At 44.7% G+C, this 17,685-nt stretch overlaps 2 protein-coding genes across 3 annotated transcripts in view; one reads left to right on the top strand and one right to left on the bottom strand.

Annotated features, from left to right (window-relative positions):
- csrp3 (cysteine and glycine-rich protein 3 (cardiac LIM protein)) overlaps positions 1-5,515 on the top strand; it is a 346,019-nt gene extending 340,504 nt beyond the window's left edge. Inside the window, exons 1-6 of one of the 2 annotated variants that reach the window (XM_052062578.1) lie at positions 798-895; positions 2,080-2,191; positions 3,593-3,767; positions 3,862-3,991; positions 5,155-5,248; positions 5,321-5,515. In XM_052062578.1, the coding sequence (XP_051918538.1) occupies positions 2,080-2,191; positions 3,593-3,767; positions 3,862-3,991; positions 5,155-5,248; positions 5,321-5,388 (579 nt within the window). In that variant the 5' untranslated portion in view covers positions 798-895 and the 3' untranslated portion in view covers positions 5,389-5,515. Of the gene's footprint in view, positions 1-797; positions 896-2,079; positions 2,192-3,592; positions 3,768-3,861; positions 3,992-5,154; positions 5,249-5,320 lie in introns of those variants that run through there. The other variant, XM_052062577.1, reaches the window with a different exon arrangement.
- A 175-nt stretch (positions 5,516-5,690) lies between these two features.
- On the bottom strand, positions 5,691-15,107 carry zdhhc13 (zinc finger DHHC-type palmitoyltransferase 13). The gene is made up of 17 exons (XM_052062590.1): positions 14,966-15,107; positions 13,811-14,034; positions 12,198-12,320; positions 11,419-11,496; positions 11,152-11,296; positions 10,989-11,053; positions 10,726-10,888; positions 9,912-10,037; positions 9,702-9,835; positions 9,339-9,449; positions 8,186-8,300; positions 8,038-8,100; positions 7,852-7,945; positions 7,636-7,719; positions 6,493-6,650; positions 6,315-6,412; positions 5,691-6,221 (listed from the first exon to the last, which is right to left on the bottom strand). Exons 1-17 carry the CDS (start codon positions 14,987-14,989, stop codon positions 6,083-6,085), a joined length of 1,944 nt encoding a protein of 647 aa, XP_051918550.1. The 5' UTR covers positions 14,990-15,107; the 3' UTR covers positions 5,691-6,082.
- Positions 15,108-17,685: the final 2,578 nt, after the last annotated feature.

Genomic DNA, 17,685 nt, shown 5'->3' with positions numbered 1-17,685 from the left:
ACGAGTAATCAAGGTAGGAATCTGAGCGAGAGAATAATGGCACGGCGTGGAATTCTCCGGCAGTGAGTCGACTGGCAGAGCGTCCTAATAAAGGCAGAGTAATCACCGACCAATGCGTAACATGTGTGTGGGCGGCGAAGAGAAAGCCCGCCCCCTGCTGGCAAACACGGGACGTGACACACATATGGTACCGGAAGCAGAGGGGTCTGGTTCTATTGTGCTCAGTGGAGTTTAGGCAACTTATGTGACGGCTGCTCGTCTGATTTCTTGAGCACCGCAACATTTTAGGGGTATTCAAAACATGTCGGGGGTCGCCATTGTGCTCATTACAAAAAAAACATTCTGTTGCCTGTTTTTCTTGAAATTGGCTGTTGTCGTCGCCAACCTTTCTCTTGACAACCACCCAAAAAAAAAAAAACCCCAGGGCACTTTGTAAAAGGTGGGTGCTGCATCACATTCAACTTTAATGTCAATTAGTGGGCCGAAAAATATTTATCTGGTTTTCCCGCTTGGATGAATACGCATAAATTAATTAGAAGCTCCTGGTGTTAAAATAGCAGTGCGGTAACCCGCGCTCATCCTCGCCGATCATATTCAGGCACTCGGTGAGTGTCCACAGTTTATTGTGCGTAGGTAATCCCAAAACCATGCGTTCAGCTGTGAGTCCTGGCTCAGGGGTCACTCTGTAAATCCGCAACAAATATTTGTGTGGCTGACGGTCAAGGCCTCACTTGGTCTGTGATGAAGGGTCAGGGGGCTTGGCTCGGTCACAAGTTATTTTAGGAGAATACTTTAGTTGGGGGGCGCGGGGGGGCGTCACTGCTGATGGGCATTATTTAAACCAGCCAGCATACAAACGCCACTGTGGGACAGAAGAGCACAGACGTGGATCAAGGTAAGGTCTGATTGACTTTATACTCAACACTCGCTTATTGTTTTGAGTTTTTTTTCAATGTAATTTCAGCATTATATCTCATTCAAGTTTTTTTTAATGAAACTTCACGTGCCGTGGCTGTTAGGTGTCGGACATGCACTGATTTGGGCAGACACTAGTGTTCAGTGTGGAAAGAAATTCCGGGACATTTCAGTCAGTGTGTTAGATATTAATCCGAACTGAAAGGAATAAGTCAATAAAACTGTAAGAGACTAAATTGATTGGTGTTCTCTGTGCCCATTAAATGTCAATATCAATGTTTTCTGCAATGCCAGGATTACAGTCACGAACTACTTACTTATATATTCAGTGACATATTATTGTGTCACAGGTGTCAAAGTCAAGGCCCGGGGGCCAGATCTGGCCCGCCACATCATTGCATTTGGCCTGCGAAAACAAATCAAGCATATCAAGTTCCATGATGCTTGCTAAAGTCTGAACACAAATTTCAAATTGTCAAATGTGATCCGCAATAACGGTCATTATTCTTGATTTATGATTTGAAAACGAGTTATTCATCAGTTTGTTGTGTGCTGTGTAAGTAATATGTGGAGGGGATTAAGCTTTTTAATGGTTTATCAAAATTCATAATGGCCCTCTAAGGGAAAGCGAACTACAATGTGGCCCGCGACAAAAATGAGTTTGACACCCCTGTATTACTGGATTTAAAGTTGTTCAAAAATATTGTGATTAGTGATAGAATCGGTACTTCTGAATAAGTAAAAGGCTGGGGCGCAATGAACCCCCGATTGACCTTTTGTATGCTTCTAACTTTGCGCGAACAGTTTTGCGCAAGGCCCTTTTCTGTTCCAGAGTCGTCACAAATCCTAAAAGGTTCATAAAATCCCGGTTGGACTAGAGCCCTGACCTCAAGCCCATCAAACACATTCAGAATTGGATTCGGAGCCAAGGCTGACTTGCCAGCCACACACCAAATTCTTGTTTTCTCAAAACAGCCGACAGACTCCCCCCCCCCCCCCCCTAATACCACTTTTTGACCATGCTGTTTACACGTATGTTCACAGAGTCCCATTTGGGCTTGAATCACATTTCAACCCCCGGCAATCCAAAACAGTCCAATGACATTGATCATGTTTCTGCATGTGTGTGTGTGTGTGTGTGTGTGTGTTTTCTTTTAAACTTAGATGCCAAACTGGGGAGGTGGTGCAAAGTGTGCAGCCTGTGAGAAGACTGTCTATCATGCAGAGGAGATCCAGTGTAATGGGAGGAGCTTCCATAAAACCTGCTTCATATGCAGTAGGAACACTTTGTCTTTCCTCTCACTCACATACTTTATTGTCCGAATGTCAAGGATATCTTAATGACTGGAGGAAATATGAAAAATAAAAGAACAAAAAAAAAAACTTCAGAGACCAGGAAAGAAAACGAGTGCATTCGAGAGGGCGTAACCCAAATCTTATTTTCAGTAAAAGCACATACATTGGTGTCAAAAGTTTAAAAATCACAATCTCCAACTCTTAACTTTGTTGAGATGTCCTTAAACATATGTTTATGAACACATTTTCAGATTTGTAAAGTCTTGGGACAGAATGTTATTTTAAATTCCAGAGCAAGAAAGAAAAATTGATTTCAGCCGTCATACAGAGGAAAATTCAAAGATTCCAAAAAAATGTGTACATATTAAAAATTAAACATATTTTCACCAAAAGTTCGGAATGTATTTTTTGACACTGATTAAAAAAATTAATCAGGTGTTTGAGAATATTTTCTTTTTTTTTTAGTCATTTATAACGATAACATTTTAGGGGGAAAAAAAATCAATTTCCTTGCTGAAGCTAAACCTTAATTCATAAATATCTCTATATTATTATTATGACTTCTGCCATTTTAGGACATGACGTGTTACCGGAAACAAAAAACAAGCACAGCCAATCACAGCAAAGATGTCCATCAAACCAAATGAGCATGAAAAAAAAGGAAGACAGAATGAAACGGAAGTGGTTCGATGTAATGACGCCGCCGTATTTGGAGGTCCCTTTCCCATCTGCAGCCGTTCAGTCTTCATCGACTTGACCGTGGTTGTTTGTCTGCCCGAGATTCAGTTACGACCACAGACTACAGCGATGACTAGTTTGTGCCTCTGGGATGTCTGAAAGGCCTCCGAGATAAGCCCGCCCGTCCCTCCACTCAGTGTTCGTCTCTTTCTCGCTATGAATAGAAAAGCGACACATCGAAGTATGCGTAATGGCTCTGCTGACTGATAAAACTTGCTCGGTGCTGGCTTTTGTTTAACCGTCACCCCGATTTGACACCGCAGTCAGACCCCGTCACACAGCCCGAAGAAAACAAATGAGTCCAATACGCAATATTCTTTCATTGTTAATTTCTTACTGAATTTGAAATCTTCGTTTTACCACAATACTACTTCTGTCCTAACAGTGGTGGGCAGTCGTTTCAAGACCAAATCAGTACCAATATCGGATCGATACTTATGTAAACCGATCGAAATAGAATTTTCAGTTTCGCTCTTGCATCGTAAATCGTCTTTCCAATTTTTTTTATTATTCCATAAATCGCGTGTGGTCCACTTGCACCGGAAGTGACGTCAGCGGCGAAAAAATGCGGCCTTCGAAGGACGTAAGCTTTTGAATTTGGACATATATAGCTAATTTCTTCGTTTCTGTTCGTTTTGCACAGTGAGCTGCAAGAAAGGACTGGACAGCCACACGGTCACCGCGCACGAATCTGAAATCTACTGCAAATCTTGCTACGGCAAAAAATATGGGCCAAAAGGTTACGGATACGGCCAAGGGGCTGGCGCTCTGAGCTCGGACCCTGTTGGACACCGCGACCAGCTGCAACCCAGCAATGAGTATGATCACATTATTGTAACTCCAATAAAAATTAAACACAACAAAGCGTGAAAAGAAAAACAAAGAAAAATAGTCACATTATCTATTTTTTAGCCCTAAACCACGGCAAGCTTCCACAAACTCCACCTCCAGCAAGTTTTCCCAGAAGTTCGGAAGCTCCGACCACTGCTCTCGCTGCTCCAAATCTGTCTACGCAGCAGAGAAGGTGATGGGAGGAGGAAAGGTAAGGGGGGAGTGCAGCTTCTTTCCAACATATGTGACGGGGGGTCACAGCTATGATGGTCTCGAGCTCCACGTCGCTGCCCCCTCTATATACCAGACACTAGGATGTGGTTTTTCCCTTTTTTTTTGTCTGCAACACAGTATGGCAAGATAGGTGAAGTCACGGGGCTTTTCAGTCTAGAACAGTGGTCACCAACATGGTGCCCGCGGGCACCAGGTAGCCCGTGAAGACCACTTGAGTAGCCCGCCAGTGCCTGGACATTGTGATTTGCTAGTAGAAATTATGATTTAAAAATGCAAACATTGGCAGTACTGTGAGACATTTCGAAACACGATCAAAGTCTGACAATTTAAATCATCAAGTATTAAAAATAACACATCCTCATATTATTGAAGGTATTTTGGACAAATATGTTATTTCAGACGTGTATCAATTTGGTAGCCCTTCACACAATCGGTACACATGAAGTTGCTCTCACCCTCAAAAATGTTGGTGACACCTGGTCTAGAAAATAACCTGTGACTTCCCTGGTAGCTCTGCCTGAACTAAACATCATCCACAAGAAGCTAAATGCACAACAAATCAAAATATACAACATAGGTGATCGTATATTAACTATTTACAAAGAAAAGGAAAAAAAAACAGACTTTCACTGGTATCTACGCGATGCCGCTGAACGCATCACACACAGCAGAACGGCTGCACAATGCACAGTAATGGCGGCCGCGACGAACAGCGCGGATACCCGTCAGCCACACTAATAACCAAATGACAAACTATATACAGTACAATCAAAAGGAAAGAAGCATTACCTGCAACACAGTATGGCAAGATAGGTGAAGTCACGGGGCTTTTCAGTCTAGAAAATAACTGCGCAACAAAAAAAAAAACACCTGTTAACTCAATGGATAAAAACTTTCATTTAACAAAACGTAAATTAAATGACGACACAAAAAGCAATGTGGACTCGGAACAAATCAGGGAACTAATTAAATACTATAATATAAAAATAAAATAAATATTTTTTGCAAGAAAAGTTACACACATTGATTTGAATGACTTCTGGGACGACTGCCATCGCTCTGTATTCTCTACTCCAAAATTAAGAAGTCATGAATTTATCGGCTATGTACTGTTTCTTAATAACTTATCTGTGTCCGCAGCCTTGGCATAAAACGTGCTTCCGCTGTGCCAAGTGTGGTAAAAGTCTGGAGTCGACCACGGTGACCGACAAGGATGGAGAGATCTACTGTAAAGGTACAAACGTTCAAAAGGCTTCACTCTAAAACAGGTCGGAATAGAACTTTTAACTTTTTTTTTTCTCCCCAGTTTGCTATGCCAAAAACTTTGGGCCAAAAGGATTTGGACTGGGCAATGCCGCCATGTTGGAGGAATGAGCGTGAACACCGGAAGTCAGGAAGGATGGCCGTACCTTAAATGAATATTGTTTCACCAAAACTATAACAACGGAAACTCTGCCTTTGCTCTCGTTTATGTTTCTAATAAACCATATTGGTAACAACATTTCCATCTTTGGATTTTCTGAGGTCGTGGGTGAGCTGGAGCTGGTCCCAGCTCACTATGGGCAAAAAGTATTTTTGAAAATGGAGTTTGTGGAGGATTGCAGTGGTTTAGATTTAGGAAGGAGGAAAGGATGCCGATTAAATTGCTCACACCTGACAAAGAATTCACAAGTTGCTTTAGTGAAGTATCATAGTGGTCTTTTATTATGAAACACATGCGAGTCTTATAAAACAGACGTAGCAGGTAGAAAGAGCTTTCCCTTTCCGAGAGCACGTTTAAAAAATAAGCTTTGAGATGTGTGAAACTCAAATGTCAAGATTATTATTTTTTTTTTACAACTCTGCAATACATTTGCAAGTGATTTGTTTGACTTCCACAGGTCAAAAAGGCAGCAGTGGGCTATACATTAAAAAAAAAAAGCAAAAATTTGCAACATGTTGCATTTTATCCACACTGGAGTGATTTCACTTCACGACGAGCCTTTCGATGAATTAGAAAAATAAATAATTACACTCTTGATTTTTTTTTTTTTGGTTCAAAGCCACTGCTCAGGTCTCCCCTGAGCATTTACACCATGTCCGTGTGTCGAAACAAGCGCTGGTCCTGGCCTGGCGGGAACTGCTGCGTCCAATCGATGATGGCCGGTTTGCAGAGGCCGCAGCAGCGCAGGTGGAAGAAGGACGCCAGGTTCCTCATGACACCCAAACTACACAGAGTAGTATGGCGTTTATTCGTGGACGCAAAACCAAGAGAAACATTGGGTCAAAAAAAAAAAAAAAAAAGAATCGTGACAACTCACTTGTATGGATTTTGAGACAGGGACAAGGATTGTCTGAGTTTTCTTGCATGAATCATCAGGCTCATCCTCTCGGCAGTGGTCAGTCCGAGGAAAGCGATCTGGGAATGCGCGGACGTACAAATGAGACGGGACGGATTTCCCCGCGACGACACGTTCGGCGCGCTGACGAGCGGCTCACCTGGTAGAGCTGCAGGAGCAGGATGAAGCTGGACCAGCAGGTGTGGTACAAGGCCAACAAGAAGACGCACAGCAACCACGGCGAGCAATCGACCACGGCAAAGGCCGCTGCCACCAGACCCCGCTCCTCAAGGCGTGGCAGGCAATGAGTCGACCAGTCTGGAAACAAAAGCGACAAAGGCTCATAAGTCGGTAACAAGGCTCGAGATGTCGGGGGCTGGTCCCGTAAGCTTCACCGGGCTGGATGTACGTACGTAATGGCGTTTATAATTTATATATATATATATATAATAATGGCGAGCTCAGTCGGTGCTACTCTGACTACAAATTACAAGGTTGCTCCTCAAATGAAGTGACTGACAAGCAAAACTCTTGTTTGAAGACTTGCAGTAATGCTGTGTGGCCACTAGGTGGCTCCGAGACCGAACAGCAGAGTAGTAAATCGGATGTTGAAGCGATATCTACGTACATGTACATGTGCAATTCCATTGTATTTTTATCAACGATCAAAGAAGCTGTAAACCGTTGCTTCTACGAGCGTCAACGGCAGACAGTGACAATACACGAGTACACAATAATACATGAAAAAAAAAACCCTGCAAATATTAATTTACAAAGCGATTAGTTGGTCTCGATTGATTCGGCCCCATTGCCGATTATTTAGATTTAGTGTTAGATTTACAGTTTTTGTTGTTGTTTTTTTTTAGGTGGTTGGTACCCAAAGTTGGCGGCACGGTAGTCCAGTGGTTAGCACGTCGGCTTCACAGTGCAGAGGTACCGGGTTCGATTCCAGCTCCGGCCTCCCTGTGTGGAGTTTGGATGTTCTCCCCGGGCCTGTGTGGGTTTTCTCCGGGTGCTCCGGTTTCCTCCCACATTCCAAAAATATGCATGGCAGGCTGATTGAACACTCTAAATTGTCCCTAGGTGTGAGTGTGAGTGCGAATGGTTGTTCGTCTCTGTGTGCCCTGCGATTGGCTGGCAACCGATTCAGGGTGTCCCCCGCCTACTGCCCGGAGACAGCTGGGATAGGATCCAGCACCCCCTGCGACCCTAGAAGCGGCTCGGAAGATGAATGAATGAATGGTACCCAAAGTTTGCAAAAAAAATAATGGCTTCAGTGTGGCTGTATAGTGGCATGACTCACACACGACACAACCGTAGAACATCCAGGCGCCCATGAGCGAGAGCGAGAGCAGGAAGAGGACAAAGTAAAGATGGTTCCTGGCGCCTGCAACAACGCAAAATGTTTCAGTTGCAAGGGGAATTTCACTCGCGTGCACTCCTAGGGAACAAAGGCTGCGACGTTTCAATGACGCGGGACTTCTTCTCTAACTGACATCACGCGGGCGTGGCGCAGTACCGATGCAGCTGTCGGTCCAGACGGAGTGATGGTCCTGCTTGGCTACGCACGCGTCACATCTCGGGCAGTGGCTGGCACGAACTGGTTTCTTGATCTGACAAGAGATTCAAAACATTGACAACGGTTACGGGCCGTCGCCGCGATACGCCGCTTCTGCGATCGAGCTCCTTTGCTGGGAAAACCGACCATGCAGGAAGTGCAGAATATGCTCGGCTCCAGACAGCCGGCCTCAGCCAACAGCAACACGTTCTATAGAGGCAAACAAAATCAAGGCTGTAGTTACGAACATATTTATCTAACGATAGCAAAAAAAAAATAATAATAAGAGACTGACCATTTTCTTCTCCTCTTCAGTTGACTTCACAAAACCGGGGTCGGTCCTGCAGGCACGGAGGTAGTAGTAGAGCAGGGCGGTGGCGTTGAGCGTGAAAAGAACCTGGACTGTGGCGCTGTGGCCATGTGAGCGCTTGATGTTAAGAAAACACTCAATCAGCCCCGAAAGGCTAAAATCTCCATCGCACAACTGGGGAGACGATCAAGAGGCTACCGGCTGGTACGCGGGATTCATTCGTTCATTCATCTTCCGAGCCGCTTGATCCTCACGAGGGTCGCGGGGGGGTGCTGGAGCCTATCCCAGCTGTCTTCGGGCAGTAGGCGGGGGACACCCTGAATCGGTTGCCAGCCAATCGCAGGGCACACAGAAACGAACAACCATCCGCACTCACACTCACACCTAGGGACAATTTAGAGCGTCCAATCAGCCTGCCATGCATATTTTTGGAATGTGGGAGGCAACCGGAGCACCCGGAGAAAACCCACGCAGGCCCGGGGAGAACATGCAAACTCCACACAGGGAGGCCGGAGCTGGAATCGAACCCGGTACCTCTGCACTGTGAAGCCGACGTGCTAACCACTGGACTACCGGCCTTTGGAATGTGGGAGGAAACCGGAGCACCCGGAGAAAACCCACGCAGGCCCGGGGAGAACATGCAAACTCCACACAGGGAGGCCGGAGCTGGAATCGAACCCGGTACCTCTGCACTGTGAAGCCGACGTGCTAACCACTGGACTACCGGCCTTTGGAATGTGGGAGGAAACCGGAGCACCCGGAGAAAACCCACGCAGGCCCGGGGAAAACATGCAAACTCCACACAGGGAGGCCGGAGCTGGAATCGAACCCGGTACCTCTGCACTGTGAAGCCGACGTGCTAACCACTGGACTACTGGCCTTTGGAATGTGGGAGGAAACCGGAGCACCCGGAGAAAACCCACGCAGGCCCGGGGAGAACATGCAAACTCCACACAGGGAGGCCGGAGCTGGAATCGAACCCGGTACCTCTGCACTGTGAAGCCCACGTGCTAACCACTGGACTACCGGGCCGCGGGATATGAATGAAAATTTCGATTCGAAGGCTGCTAAGCTAACACTCGACATAACGGCATGAAGCCGTCATAAATTCGGAGGCATCTGCGAAGGCTCCATCGGCCAAAGGATATCTGGGAGGAACCAGAGGCACCAAGTGACAAGCATCCAGAAGATGGAGGCCATGAGGGCTGTCGCTGGTAGAATTGACTGAAACACCGCGCCGGGGATATTCCTGGTGAGACAGCGCATTACATTTGTGTATTTCACATAGCCCGTTGAAGACATCGGATATAAAAACTCAACAAAACTACAGGAATAAGTACGGCAAATCCTAATAGTGCCCATATACAGACGGAATAAATACGACCCAAAAATGACTTCAAGATCCACTCGCCTATTTCTCTATTCATTTGTTCTTGTTGTTTAATCGTCGAGAGACTTTACGGGCGTGCCGAATATTTTACAAGAGCAAATAAGTGCGAACCTCGTGGCCAAACTGAGTGCACCAACCACGCAAACTATCAGGACCCCTTTGAGCAACCAGGAGTCGGAATTCATATCCAAAATGGCAGCCAGGCAGCCGAACATGGCGGCGGAGAGTACAAACTGAAGAAACACCTGGAAAGACATGAGAAAGCCATCAAGTCAGCAGGTTGTTTTGAAAACGAGTTTTTTTTTTAAAGCGTTTGCCTACTTTGTATTTGGTGACGATTCGTAAACAGCGCGAGTTGGCACGGATCCTCTCCCGTTGGACTTGGTTGAGCACGTGGATGAGCAGGGGGCTGTGCACCTGGTGGGCCAGCTCCACGGGTGTGTGGCCCTGAGAGTGGTTACAAGAGGAACCGTTCTGTCAAAACCTACGTTGAGCTTTGAGGTCAACTTCTCAAGACGATGCAGAGAAAGGTCAGAAAGGCGCATCCATCTTCTACCGCTTATCCGGGGCCGGGTCGCGGGGCCAACAGCTTTAGCAGGGAAGCCCAGACTTCCCTCTCCCCAGCCACTTCTTCCAGCTCTCCCTGGGGGATCCCGAGGCGTTCCCAGGCCAGCTGGGTGACATAGTCTCTCCAGCGTGTCCTGGGTCTTCCTCGGGGTCTCCTCCCGGTGGGACATGCCCGGAACACCTCACCAGGGAGGCGTTCAGGAGGCATCCGAATCAGATGCCCAAGCCACCTCATCTGGCTCCTCTCGATGTGGAGGAGAAGCGGCTCGGCTCGGAGCCCCTCCCGGATGACCGAGCTTCTCACCTTATCTCTAAGGGAGAGCCCGGACACCCTGCGGAGAAAACTCATTTCGGCCGCTTGTATCCGGGATCAAGTTCTTTCGGTCACGACCCATAGCTCGTGACCATAAATGAGGGTTGGAAGTTGCTAATGCTACAGCGTAGCATTTTTTTTTCCTTCTCTCCTATATTGACTAATTTTTGCTATTCTCATCGAGGCTTAGTCTCGAACCTCCGCCCGTCAGCAAGGATTTCACTGTACAGTCGGTGACGTCTGCGTGAGGCTCACGTTGATGTTCTCCAGATCCAAGCTGGCTCCGGCCTCCAGCAGGACGTACGCGGCGTCAATGTTGCCCGCCAGCACGGCACAGTGAAGCGGAGTGTTCCGGTTCACTTTGTCCACGGCGCTCACGGACGCGTTGTTTTTGATTAAGAAATTAGTGGGCTCGTACCTGTGATATAAAAGCAAGAGCGCTTGATTTTTCCAACTCCTCGCCGTCAGCCAATCGCAGGGCGCGTGTTACAGGAAACCACGGAAATCAAAGAGCGTACCCGATAATCTTCTGGGCCGCTAGCATCAGAGGCGTCTGTCCGTTGCAGTCAGGGCTGTCGACTTCCTGGAAGGTGAAGGACAAAAGTCCAAACATAAGAGAGGAAAACAAAAGGCTGCCGTTGAGACAAGTACGACATCTCCGGCGTTTGGGTGCACCCCCACCTGTCCCTTGGCCATAAGGTAAGCCGCAATGGCCATGTGCTGGAAGAGGATGGCGAGGTGAAGAGCGCGATAACCTTCCCCGTCTGCAATGGAGGGATCGGCTCCGTACCTTATCAGCTGAATGACCATGGGCAGGTGGCCCTGCCTGGTCATCCAAACACAAACTGGGCTTTAGTGAAGAAAGACTCCAAACTGGACAGCGTGCTACTAGGAGCGTCTTTGCTAATACTGAGGATCAACAGTAATAGATTGGAGTGATGATGTCACCTTATGGCCCAATGAAGAGGTGTGGAGTTCAGGTCTCCTCCAAGCTGATCAACTATTGCCCCTTTGGAAATGTAATACCTACAAAAAAAAAAAAAAAACATGTTTCAACTCCATCTGCTACAAGCGATATGTCAAGTCAACATTATTTATCGAGCACTTTCAAACAGCCATCGCTGCATACAAAGTGCTGTACATGGAGCGATTTAACATACACAATAAACAGTAAGACGAATGCGTAATAAAGGCGGTAGAAAGCACCAAGCAGTAAAATCAAGAACAAATCGAAGTCAAGTCAAGTCAACATTATTTCTCGAGCACTTTCAAACAGCCATCGCTGCATACAAAGTGCTGTACATAGAGCGATTTAACATACACAATAAACAGTAAGACGAATCCGTAATGAAGGCGGTAGAAAGCACCAGGCAGTAAAATCAAGAACAAATCAAAGTCAAGTCAAGTCAACATTATTTTTAGAGCACTTTCAAACAGCCATCGCTGCATACAAAGTGCTGTACATGGAGCGATTTAACATACACAATAAACAGTAAGACAAATCGGTAATAAAGGCGGTAGAAAGCACCAAGCAGTAAAATCAAGAACAAGTCGAAGTCATGCCGGGTCGAACGCCAAAGAATACAAGTGAGTTTTGAGGAGGGCTTTAAAGATGTTAATGTTAATGTGCTCAATGATTTTGTACCTGTGATGAACACCTTACAAACAACATGCTAGCTCAACAGAGTAGTCGCCCCCCCCCAAAAGTCAATTGTACATCTTCATACTTGACCAACTCCAAGCGATTGTTGATGGCCGCCCAGTGCAAAAGCGACACGTTCTCTTTGTCCAGCTGCCTGACATCGTATCCGGCTTCCACCAACTCTTTACAGCGATCCAAGATGCCAAACCTGCGTTAAAGTACACAGGAGTAGTCATCAACAGCATGCCAAAAAAGAAAAAAAATCGCCGCTCGCTCTCCAGAAATATCAACACACAACAATGGGGAGCCGGTCATCTTGTGTATTACTTCACAGGGAACTCATGAGCAACCTGTGCAAAGTCTTTAGCTTTTAACTAATCTAAAAATCACCTTGATGTGCTTTTCAAATGATTGAAGCAAGTTATTTGTTAATATACAGTACGTGCGTGTGATTTTTTTTTTTCAAGATGGCGCCCGAGTAGGCAGCCTTTGGCAAGTGCTCTTCAAGAGCCTTGCTTTTTTGTTCTTTTTTGCTGTTTTTGTTTTTTTTGTTTTGTCACATGTTGTTTGTTGTTTCATCGTGCGGACCCGATATGGACTGTTTTCAGCGCTTTTTGGCCACGACATTCGTCAAAGGAGCAGTATCTGTGCTTGGTGGTTGCGCCTTCTCGGCAGCACGCCTGTACCAGCACAGATTTTGATTGGGAGGAATGTCGACGCCATTGACTGTCAGTGCTGGACAGACCTGGGGCGCTTGTGTTTTTTGCGGCTGTAATGGGCAGCATTTTTCACAACCCCATTTTGTTCAGTGGAGATGTCGGCGCTGTTGGACTGTCGGCGTTGGTGTGGCTGGATGGATGGCTGCTGAAGTTGAGGATGAGGAGAGAGGAGCGTTGGCGAAGAGCGCCGATGCGTATTTGGAACCGAGAGTCGCCGCTTGGAATTGAAGCGGATTTACATGGGACAGGAGAAGTGAACCAATCTCTTTTTTCGTCAATGGATGCTACAGCTTCTTGTTGACTTTGAAACTTAGCTTGTAGCTGACGTGTGCACATTTTGAGCATGACGTCTCTGATCCACTGGTTAAAGGACACTTTGATTCTCTCCTCTTTTATCTCAAACTGCTTCAAACAACAAAGCGTGTGACGGAAAAGTGGTTAGGACTGCACGACTGTCTGTGTTTTATGTTTTGTGTTGTGTTTATTATTTTACTTTATGTGAACTGTTTTGTTAAGCGCTTTGTTACAGCTGCCGCTGTTGTGAAAGCGCTATATAAATCGGCATGTATTGTATTGTATTGTATGTGAACAACGGCACCATCAAAACATTTTATGCTACAGGGAGAAACGGGAGAGGACCGTCGGATTAGCACGCAGAAAGGTGTGGCTTAGCAGAGAATTTCTCTCAGACTTCCTGATTCCAACGAGAGGCAGCCATTTAGCTTGAGTGCAAGAGTTGACTTATTTCCTGTGCCATTAAATATTTATCCATGTTAATTAGACCCTGAAATACAAATCTCATAGTTATAATTTACTGCACTACTCCTAACAACTGAACCGAAGAGGTGGTGGAGGAATATGTGTGTTGGGAGAGGGGGGGTTGTTTCCTGCATGTATTCAGTGTTAATTCGCATGGCCACATATGGTTTAAAACTGAAACAAAATATACACAAGCTAAAAATGATTGAATCCAAGTTACTGCGATGCCTTCACGATGTCCCAGCTGCTGCTGTCATCCAGGTGTGACCGTTTTTTGGGCTGTAGACTGACGTCCAACACTTCTTCTGCATTCTTGCCAAACTGTCCATGAAAAGAGGGCACGAACGGGAGTCCCATCCCGCCAAACGCCGCCGCTCTCGGCCCATGACTGTGAGAATGACCTGAATGTCCATGATGACAGTTCTCATGTGCGTGACTGTGACTCTGCAACAATCAAAACACAATCGAGATGGGACAATTGTTATGCAATCTGCTTTTTTTGCAAGAACCAAAGAAAGACGTTATTTCCAAACGACTTTGCCCCAGGGTCAACCGTACAGTTGGGGTAAGTGTTGTAATTTGACGCCCTCAACAAAAAGGAATACTCAAAGTAGGCAAAGTAGGCTACTTTATTTATCTCTCCACTCAACAGTTACATTCTCAAGAGTCCTATAATATGAGTTGAATAGTGTTGCTTTTTTTTCTCTTTTTCTAAAACATGTTAATTACAAAATAAATACATAAAATGAATTCCTCAAATGAAATAAACCGGTAGTTCATTTAGTGTCGGGAATCGAATAAATATACTAGTCCAATACACAATTTTTTTTGTACTTAAAAAAAATGATAAATGCCTAGTTAACTATAACCACATTTCAAAACAATGTGATAATGAACTTGTTTTCAAAATAACATATGCCACTGACACTCTGCAAGAATGTGACATGTGGCTTTGACAAGACACACTTGCAGGAAACACTTGCACTATCAGATCGGTTAGTATGAGGAAGACGCCTCCTGTACCGATTGCACGCTTTCCACTGCCAGTCCCCTCTAACACCCCAACCAACTCCGCGTATAAAATCTGTAAACCGGGTGGCAAAAGAAGCAATGATGCACATCCGACCACAAAAGGGAGAATTATCAGCCGGCTAGCAAACACACTGTTTACCACTAGCATGAGGCTAGCGAGCTGAAGCTAACAGTCTGACAGTTGAACGGAGGGAAGGACAGGTTATTCCGCATTCGAGCAACTTGCTGACAGATGAGCTACGTCGATGCGAGCAAACTGACAATTAGTTAAAACGTGTTAAAAGAGTGAGTCCGCAAAGCAAGTGAAGGGTGATTCGCATTTAATATAAAAAAACAGACGTACATCACCACCTTTGCTCCAGTCCATTTTGTTGTGAAGGAATCAGGGAAAGTTCCTGCAAATGGAAAGGCGTGAGTGAAAATTCCATTTCCGCTAGGCGTCTTTCGGAATAAAAACATCATAACTCAGTCAAAGCCGAAGAAACCTCTGACTCATCATGCACCTATCCATATGAATTCAATGGGAATTTTTGTTTTTATTTTGCAGTCACATTTTCGAAAACGTAAAACTTTTACTAATATAATATGTATTAAATTAAATACAACCTAATTCAGTTTTACATGGTTTTAATACACTTTATTTTGAAAGTAGGAAACATTGGTTTTTGCTGTTTCGGGCTTTTTCCGCCGGATTCCACAAACGTGTCTGAGTGAATATTGTACAGGTGAAAAAAAAGCATTCGATCTGCTACGCACATAGGTGAACAGCAGATGGCGCCATAATTCAATGAATGGAGACGAATGCATCACCTAATCATTTTGCAATGGGACCAGCCTTTCACAAACCCAAACTAACGCAACAATAAGTCGCTCAGTGCAGATCGTGTGCTAGGGGCCCATTTGGAGACAGGTGAGTGGGGGGGATTCGGTGGTTCAAAATCATTTTTGAAGTGGAGAGACTGTCGCTTTGTTTTTAAAATACTGTGTGGATGTCTAAAACGAGTGTTGTGTGGTTGTCCTACATTTGTAGCTTATTTAATAAGCACGCAGTAAATAAATAAATATAGTAAAGAAACTCAATAAATACAGTAAGTAAGAAAGTAAATGAATGCTCTCATATTTCCATTATTGATTCCATTATCGATGTGGCTCATTGATCTGATTTCTTATCATTTATTTTATTGACTGTCATTGGTTGAAGGTAGGAAATAATGCAAATATGGAAATTATGTTATATATAATTTCAGAACCCGATATATCCCAATATTGCATTTTTCATTTGACATTAGATGCACGTGCACACACAAGCAAATCATAAATTAACTTGCATCATCCCTGGTCTTTTCCCGTTCACATAAATCTCAGGAGAATGTGAGTTGAATGTTTTGTGAAGAGTGCATATCAGTCCCCCACCTAATCTTCCCCCCAATTATCAATAGGATCAAACAGTCAGCTGTCGGGTTCAGTAAGATATGTCATGTATGTAAGATATGCAGACATGTAAACGCTTTTTAAATTCTTACAAGCTGTGCCTCAAAACAATTGAGGACTGTTTTTTTTCTGTCACAGCCGCTGTGTTTACAATGATTGTGATCACTAACCGTCATGGAGTTTCTGATCATCGATTTTTCTAATGAATTTCTCCTCACAGTACACCTCTTTCAAATCCTTATCTCGCCTTTTAAATCCACTTCTCTGGAATTTTGTGCTCCCGAATGCTTAAAAAAAAATACTCCCACCGAGATGAAACAGGTATAACTTTGACCGAGTTGCAATCTTTTGCATTTGCTGTCAATTTCCGGGATGCTTTTTCTGAAATACACTAGAAACATACTTCAGCTGAGTTCAGTAAGCGTACAAATGTGCTCAGTCGGAAGTGTGAATGAGGCTTCATAAACATTATTAAATCACACAGTCTCTCCATTGTCCAATATCCCCTTGTACATGTTTTTACTGGATGACCCTGCTTCCTCTATTTTCAATTGCCTCTGACTGCTTATCGTGTCCTGTGTGTGTGTGTGTGTGTGTAGGGCTGAATGCTGCAGAGCTGTTGTCAGGTTCTGGACCGAACCGAAAAATGTTTTTGGATTCCAGAAATGCAGCCTCAGACAAAGTGCGACAACAAAAATATTTATTTACAGAAAAGCGCACAGACAAAGTACAAACAGACAATCGCTGCTCACAAGGAGCCAGGAGAAAAAATGCATAAACAAAATGCACTGTCACATAGCAAGGTGGTGGTGGACCCCAAAAAGCAGGCAAGAAGGAGGAGCAGGGTGTACTTGACAAATTGTATTAAAACAGAGAAAACTAAATCCAAAACAAAGTCCGAAGAACAAAATGAATCCAAAGTAACAAACAAAAACCAGGGCAGAAACTAAACACTCTTTATAACAAAAACATGACCAAAACATGACTGAACAAACAAAAATTACAGCAGCAAGGAAACAGCAACAAACAAACATGACAGTAGCCAACAGCAACAATGTCCTGACAATGAGTAGTTGGGCGGGACTCCTTTTATAGAACTAACTACCTAACGACCAACAGGTGTGCAGCTGCAGGGGGAGCCCTAATGTGTCACCTGTTGTTCCCAAACCGAATCATGACAGGCACAAGGAAAGGTACGAGAGAACACCGAGAATAAACCAACAAAATGTCAAGAAGTCAATTACGCAAAGCCAAAGATCAAGCGCAATAAGAGAAAATAAAAGTACAGCCAAAACCTCGGTTTTGGAACATCTCTGTTCTTGACCAAATCGGTTTTCCACTAAAAATTTAGAGTTTTTTATGCTTCGGATTACGACTGAAAATTGGTTCTCGACCAAACTGAGCGCATATGAATGCGCCACTTGACTTCTCCCGCTTTCCTTACATGAGGAAGTGACGCTTCCTCTTGTAGCATTCCATTGTCAAGTCAAGTCAAGTCAAGTCAACAGTATCGCTGCATACAAAGTGCTGTACATGGAGCAATTTAACACGCACAATAAACAGTAAGACAAATCGGTAATGAAGGCAGACGTGTTCAATAAAGTTTTTTTTTTTTAAAGAGCGTGGTTTCGG

This window comes from Hippocampus zosterae, chromosome 4, assembly GCF_025434085.1.
Source record: "Hippocampus zosterae strain Florida chromosome 4, ASM2543408v3, whole genome shotgun sequence".
Lineage (NCBI taxonomy): Eukaryota > Metazoa > Chordata > Actinopteri > Syngnathiformes > Syngnathidae > Hippocampus > Hippocampus zosterae.
This window is presented reverse-complemented; position numbering and strand designations above follow the sequence as displayed.

Coding starts and splice junctions, on each gene's coding strand:
- zdhhc13 (XM_052062590.1), bottom strand. CDS start 14,989: ATGGACTGGAGCAAAGGTGGTGAT. Junction 8,301..9,338: donor TTCCTCCCAGATATCCTTTG/GCCGATGGAGCC, acceptor ACATGGCCACAG/CGCCACAGTCCAGGTTCTTT. Junction 6,413..6,492: donor TGCTCCTGCAGCTCTACCAG/GTGAGCCGCTCG, acceptor GCGCATTCCCAG/ATCGCTTTCCTCGGACTGAC.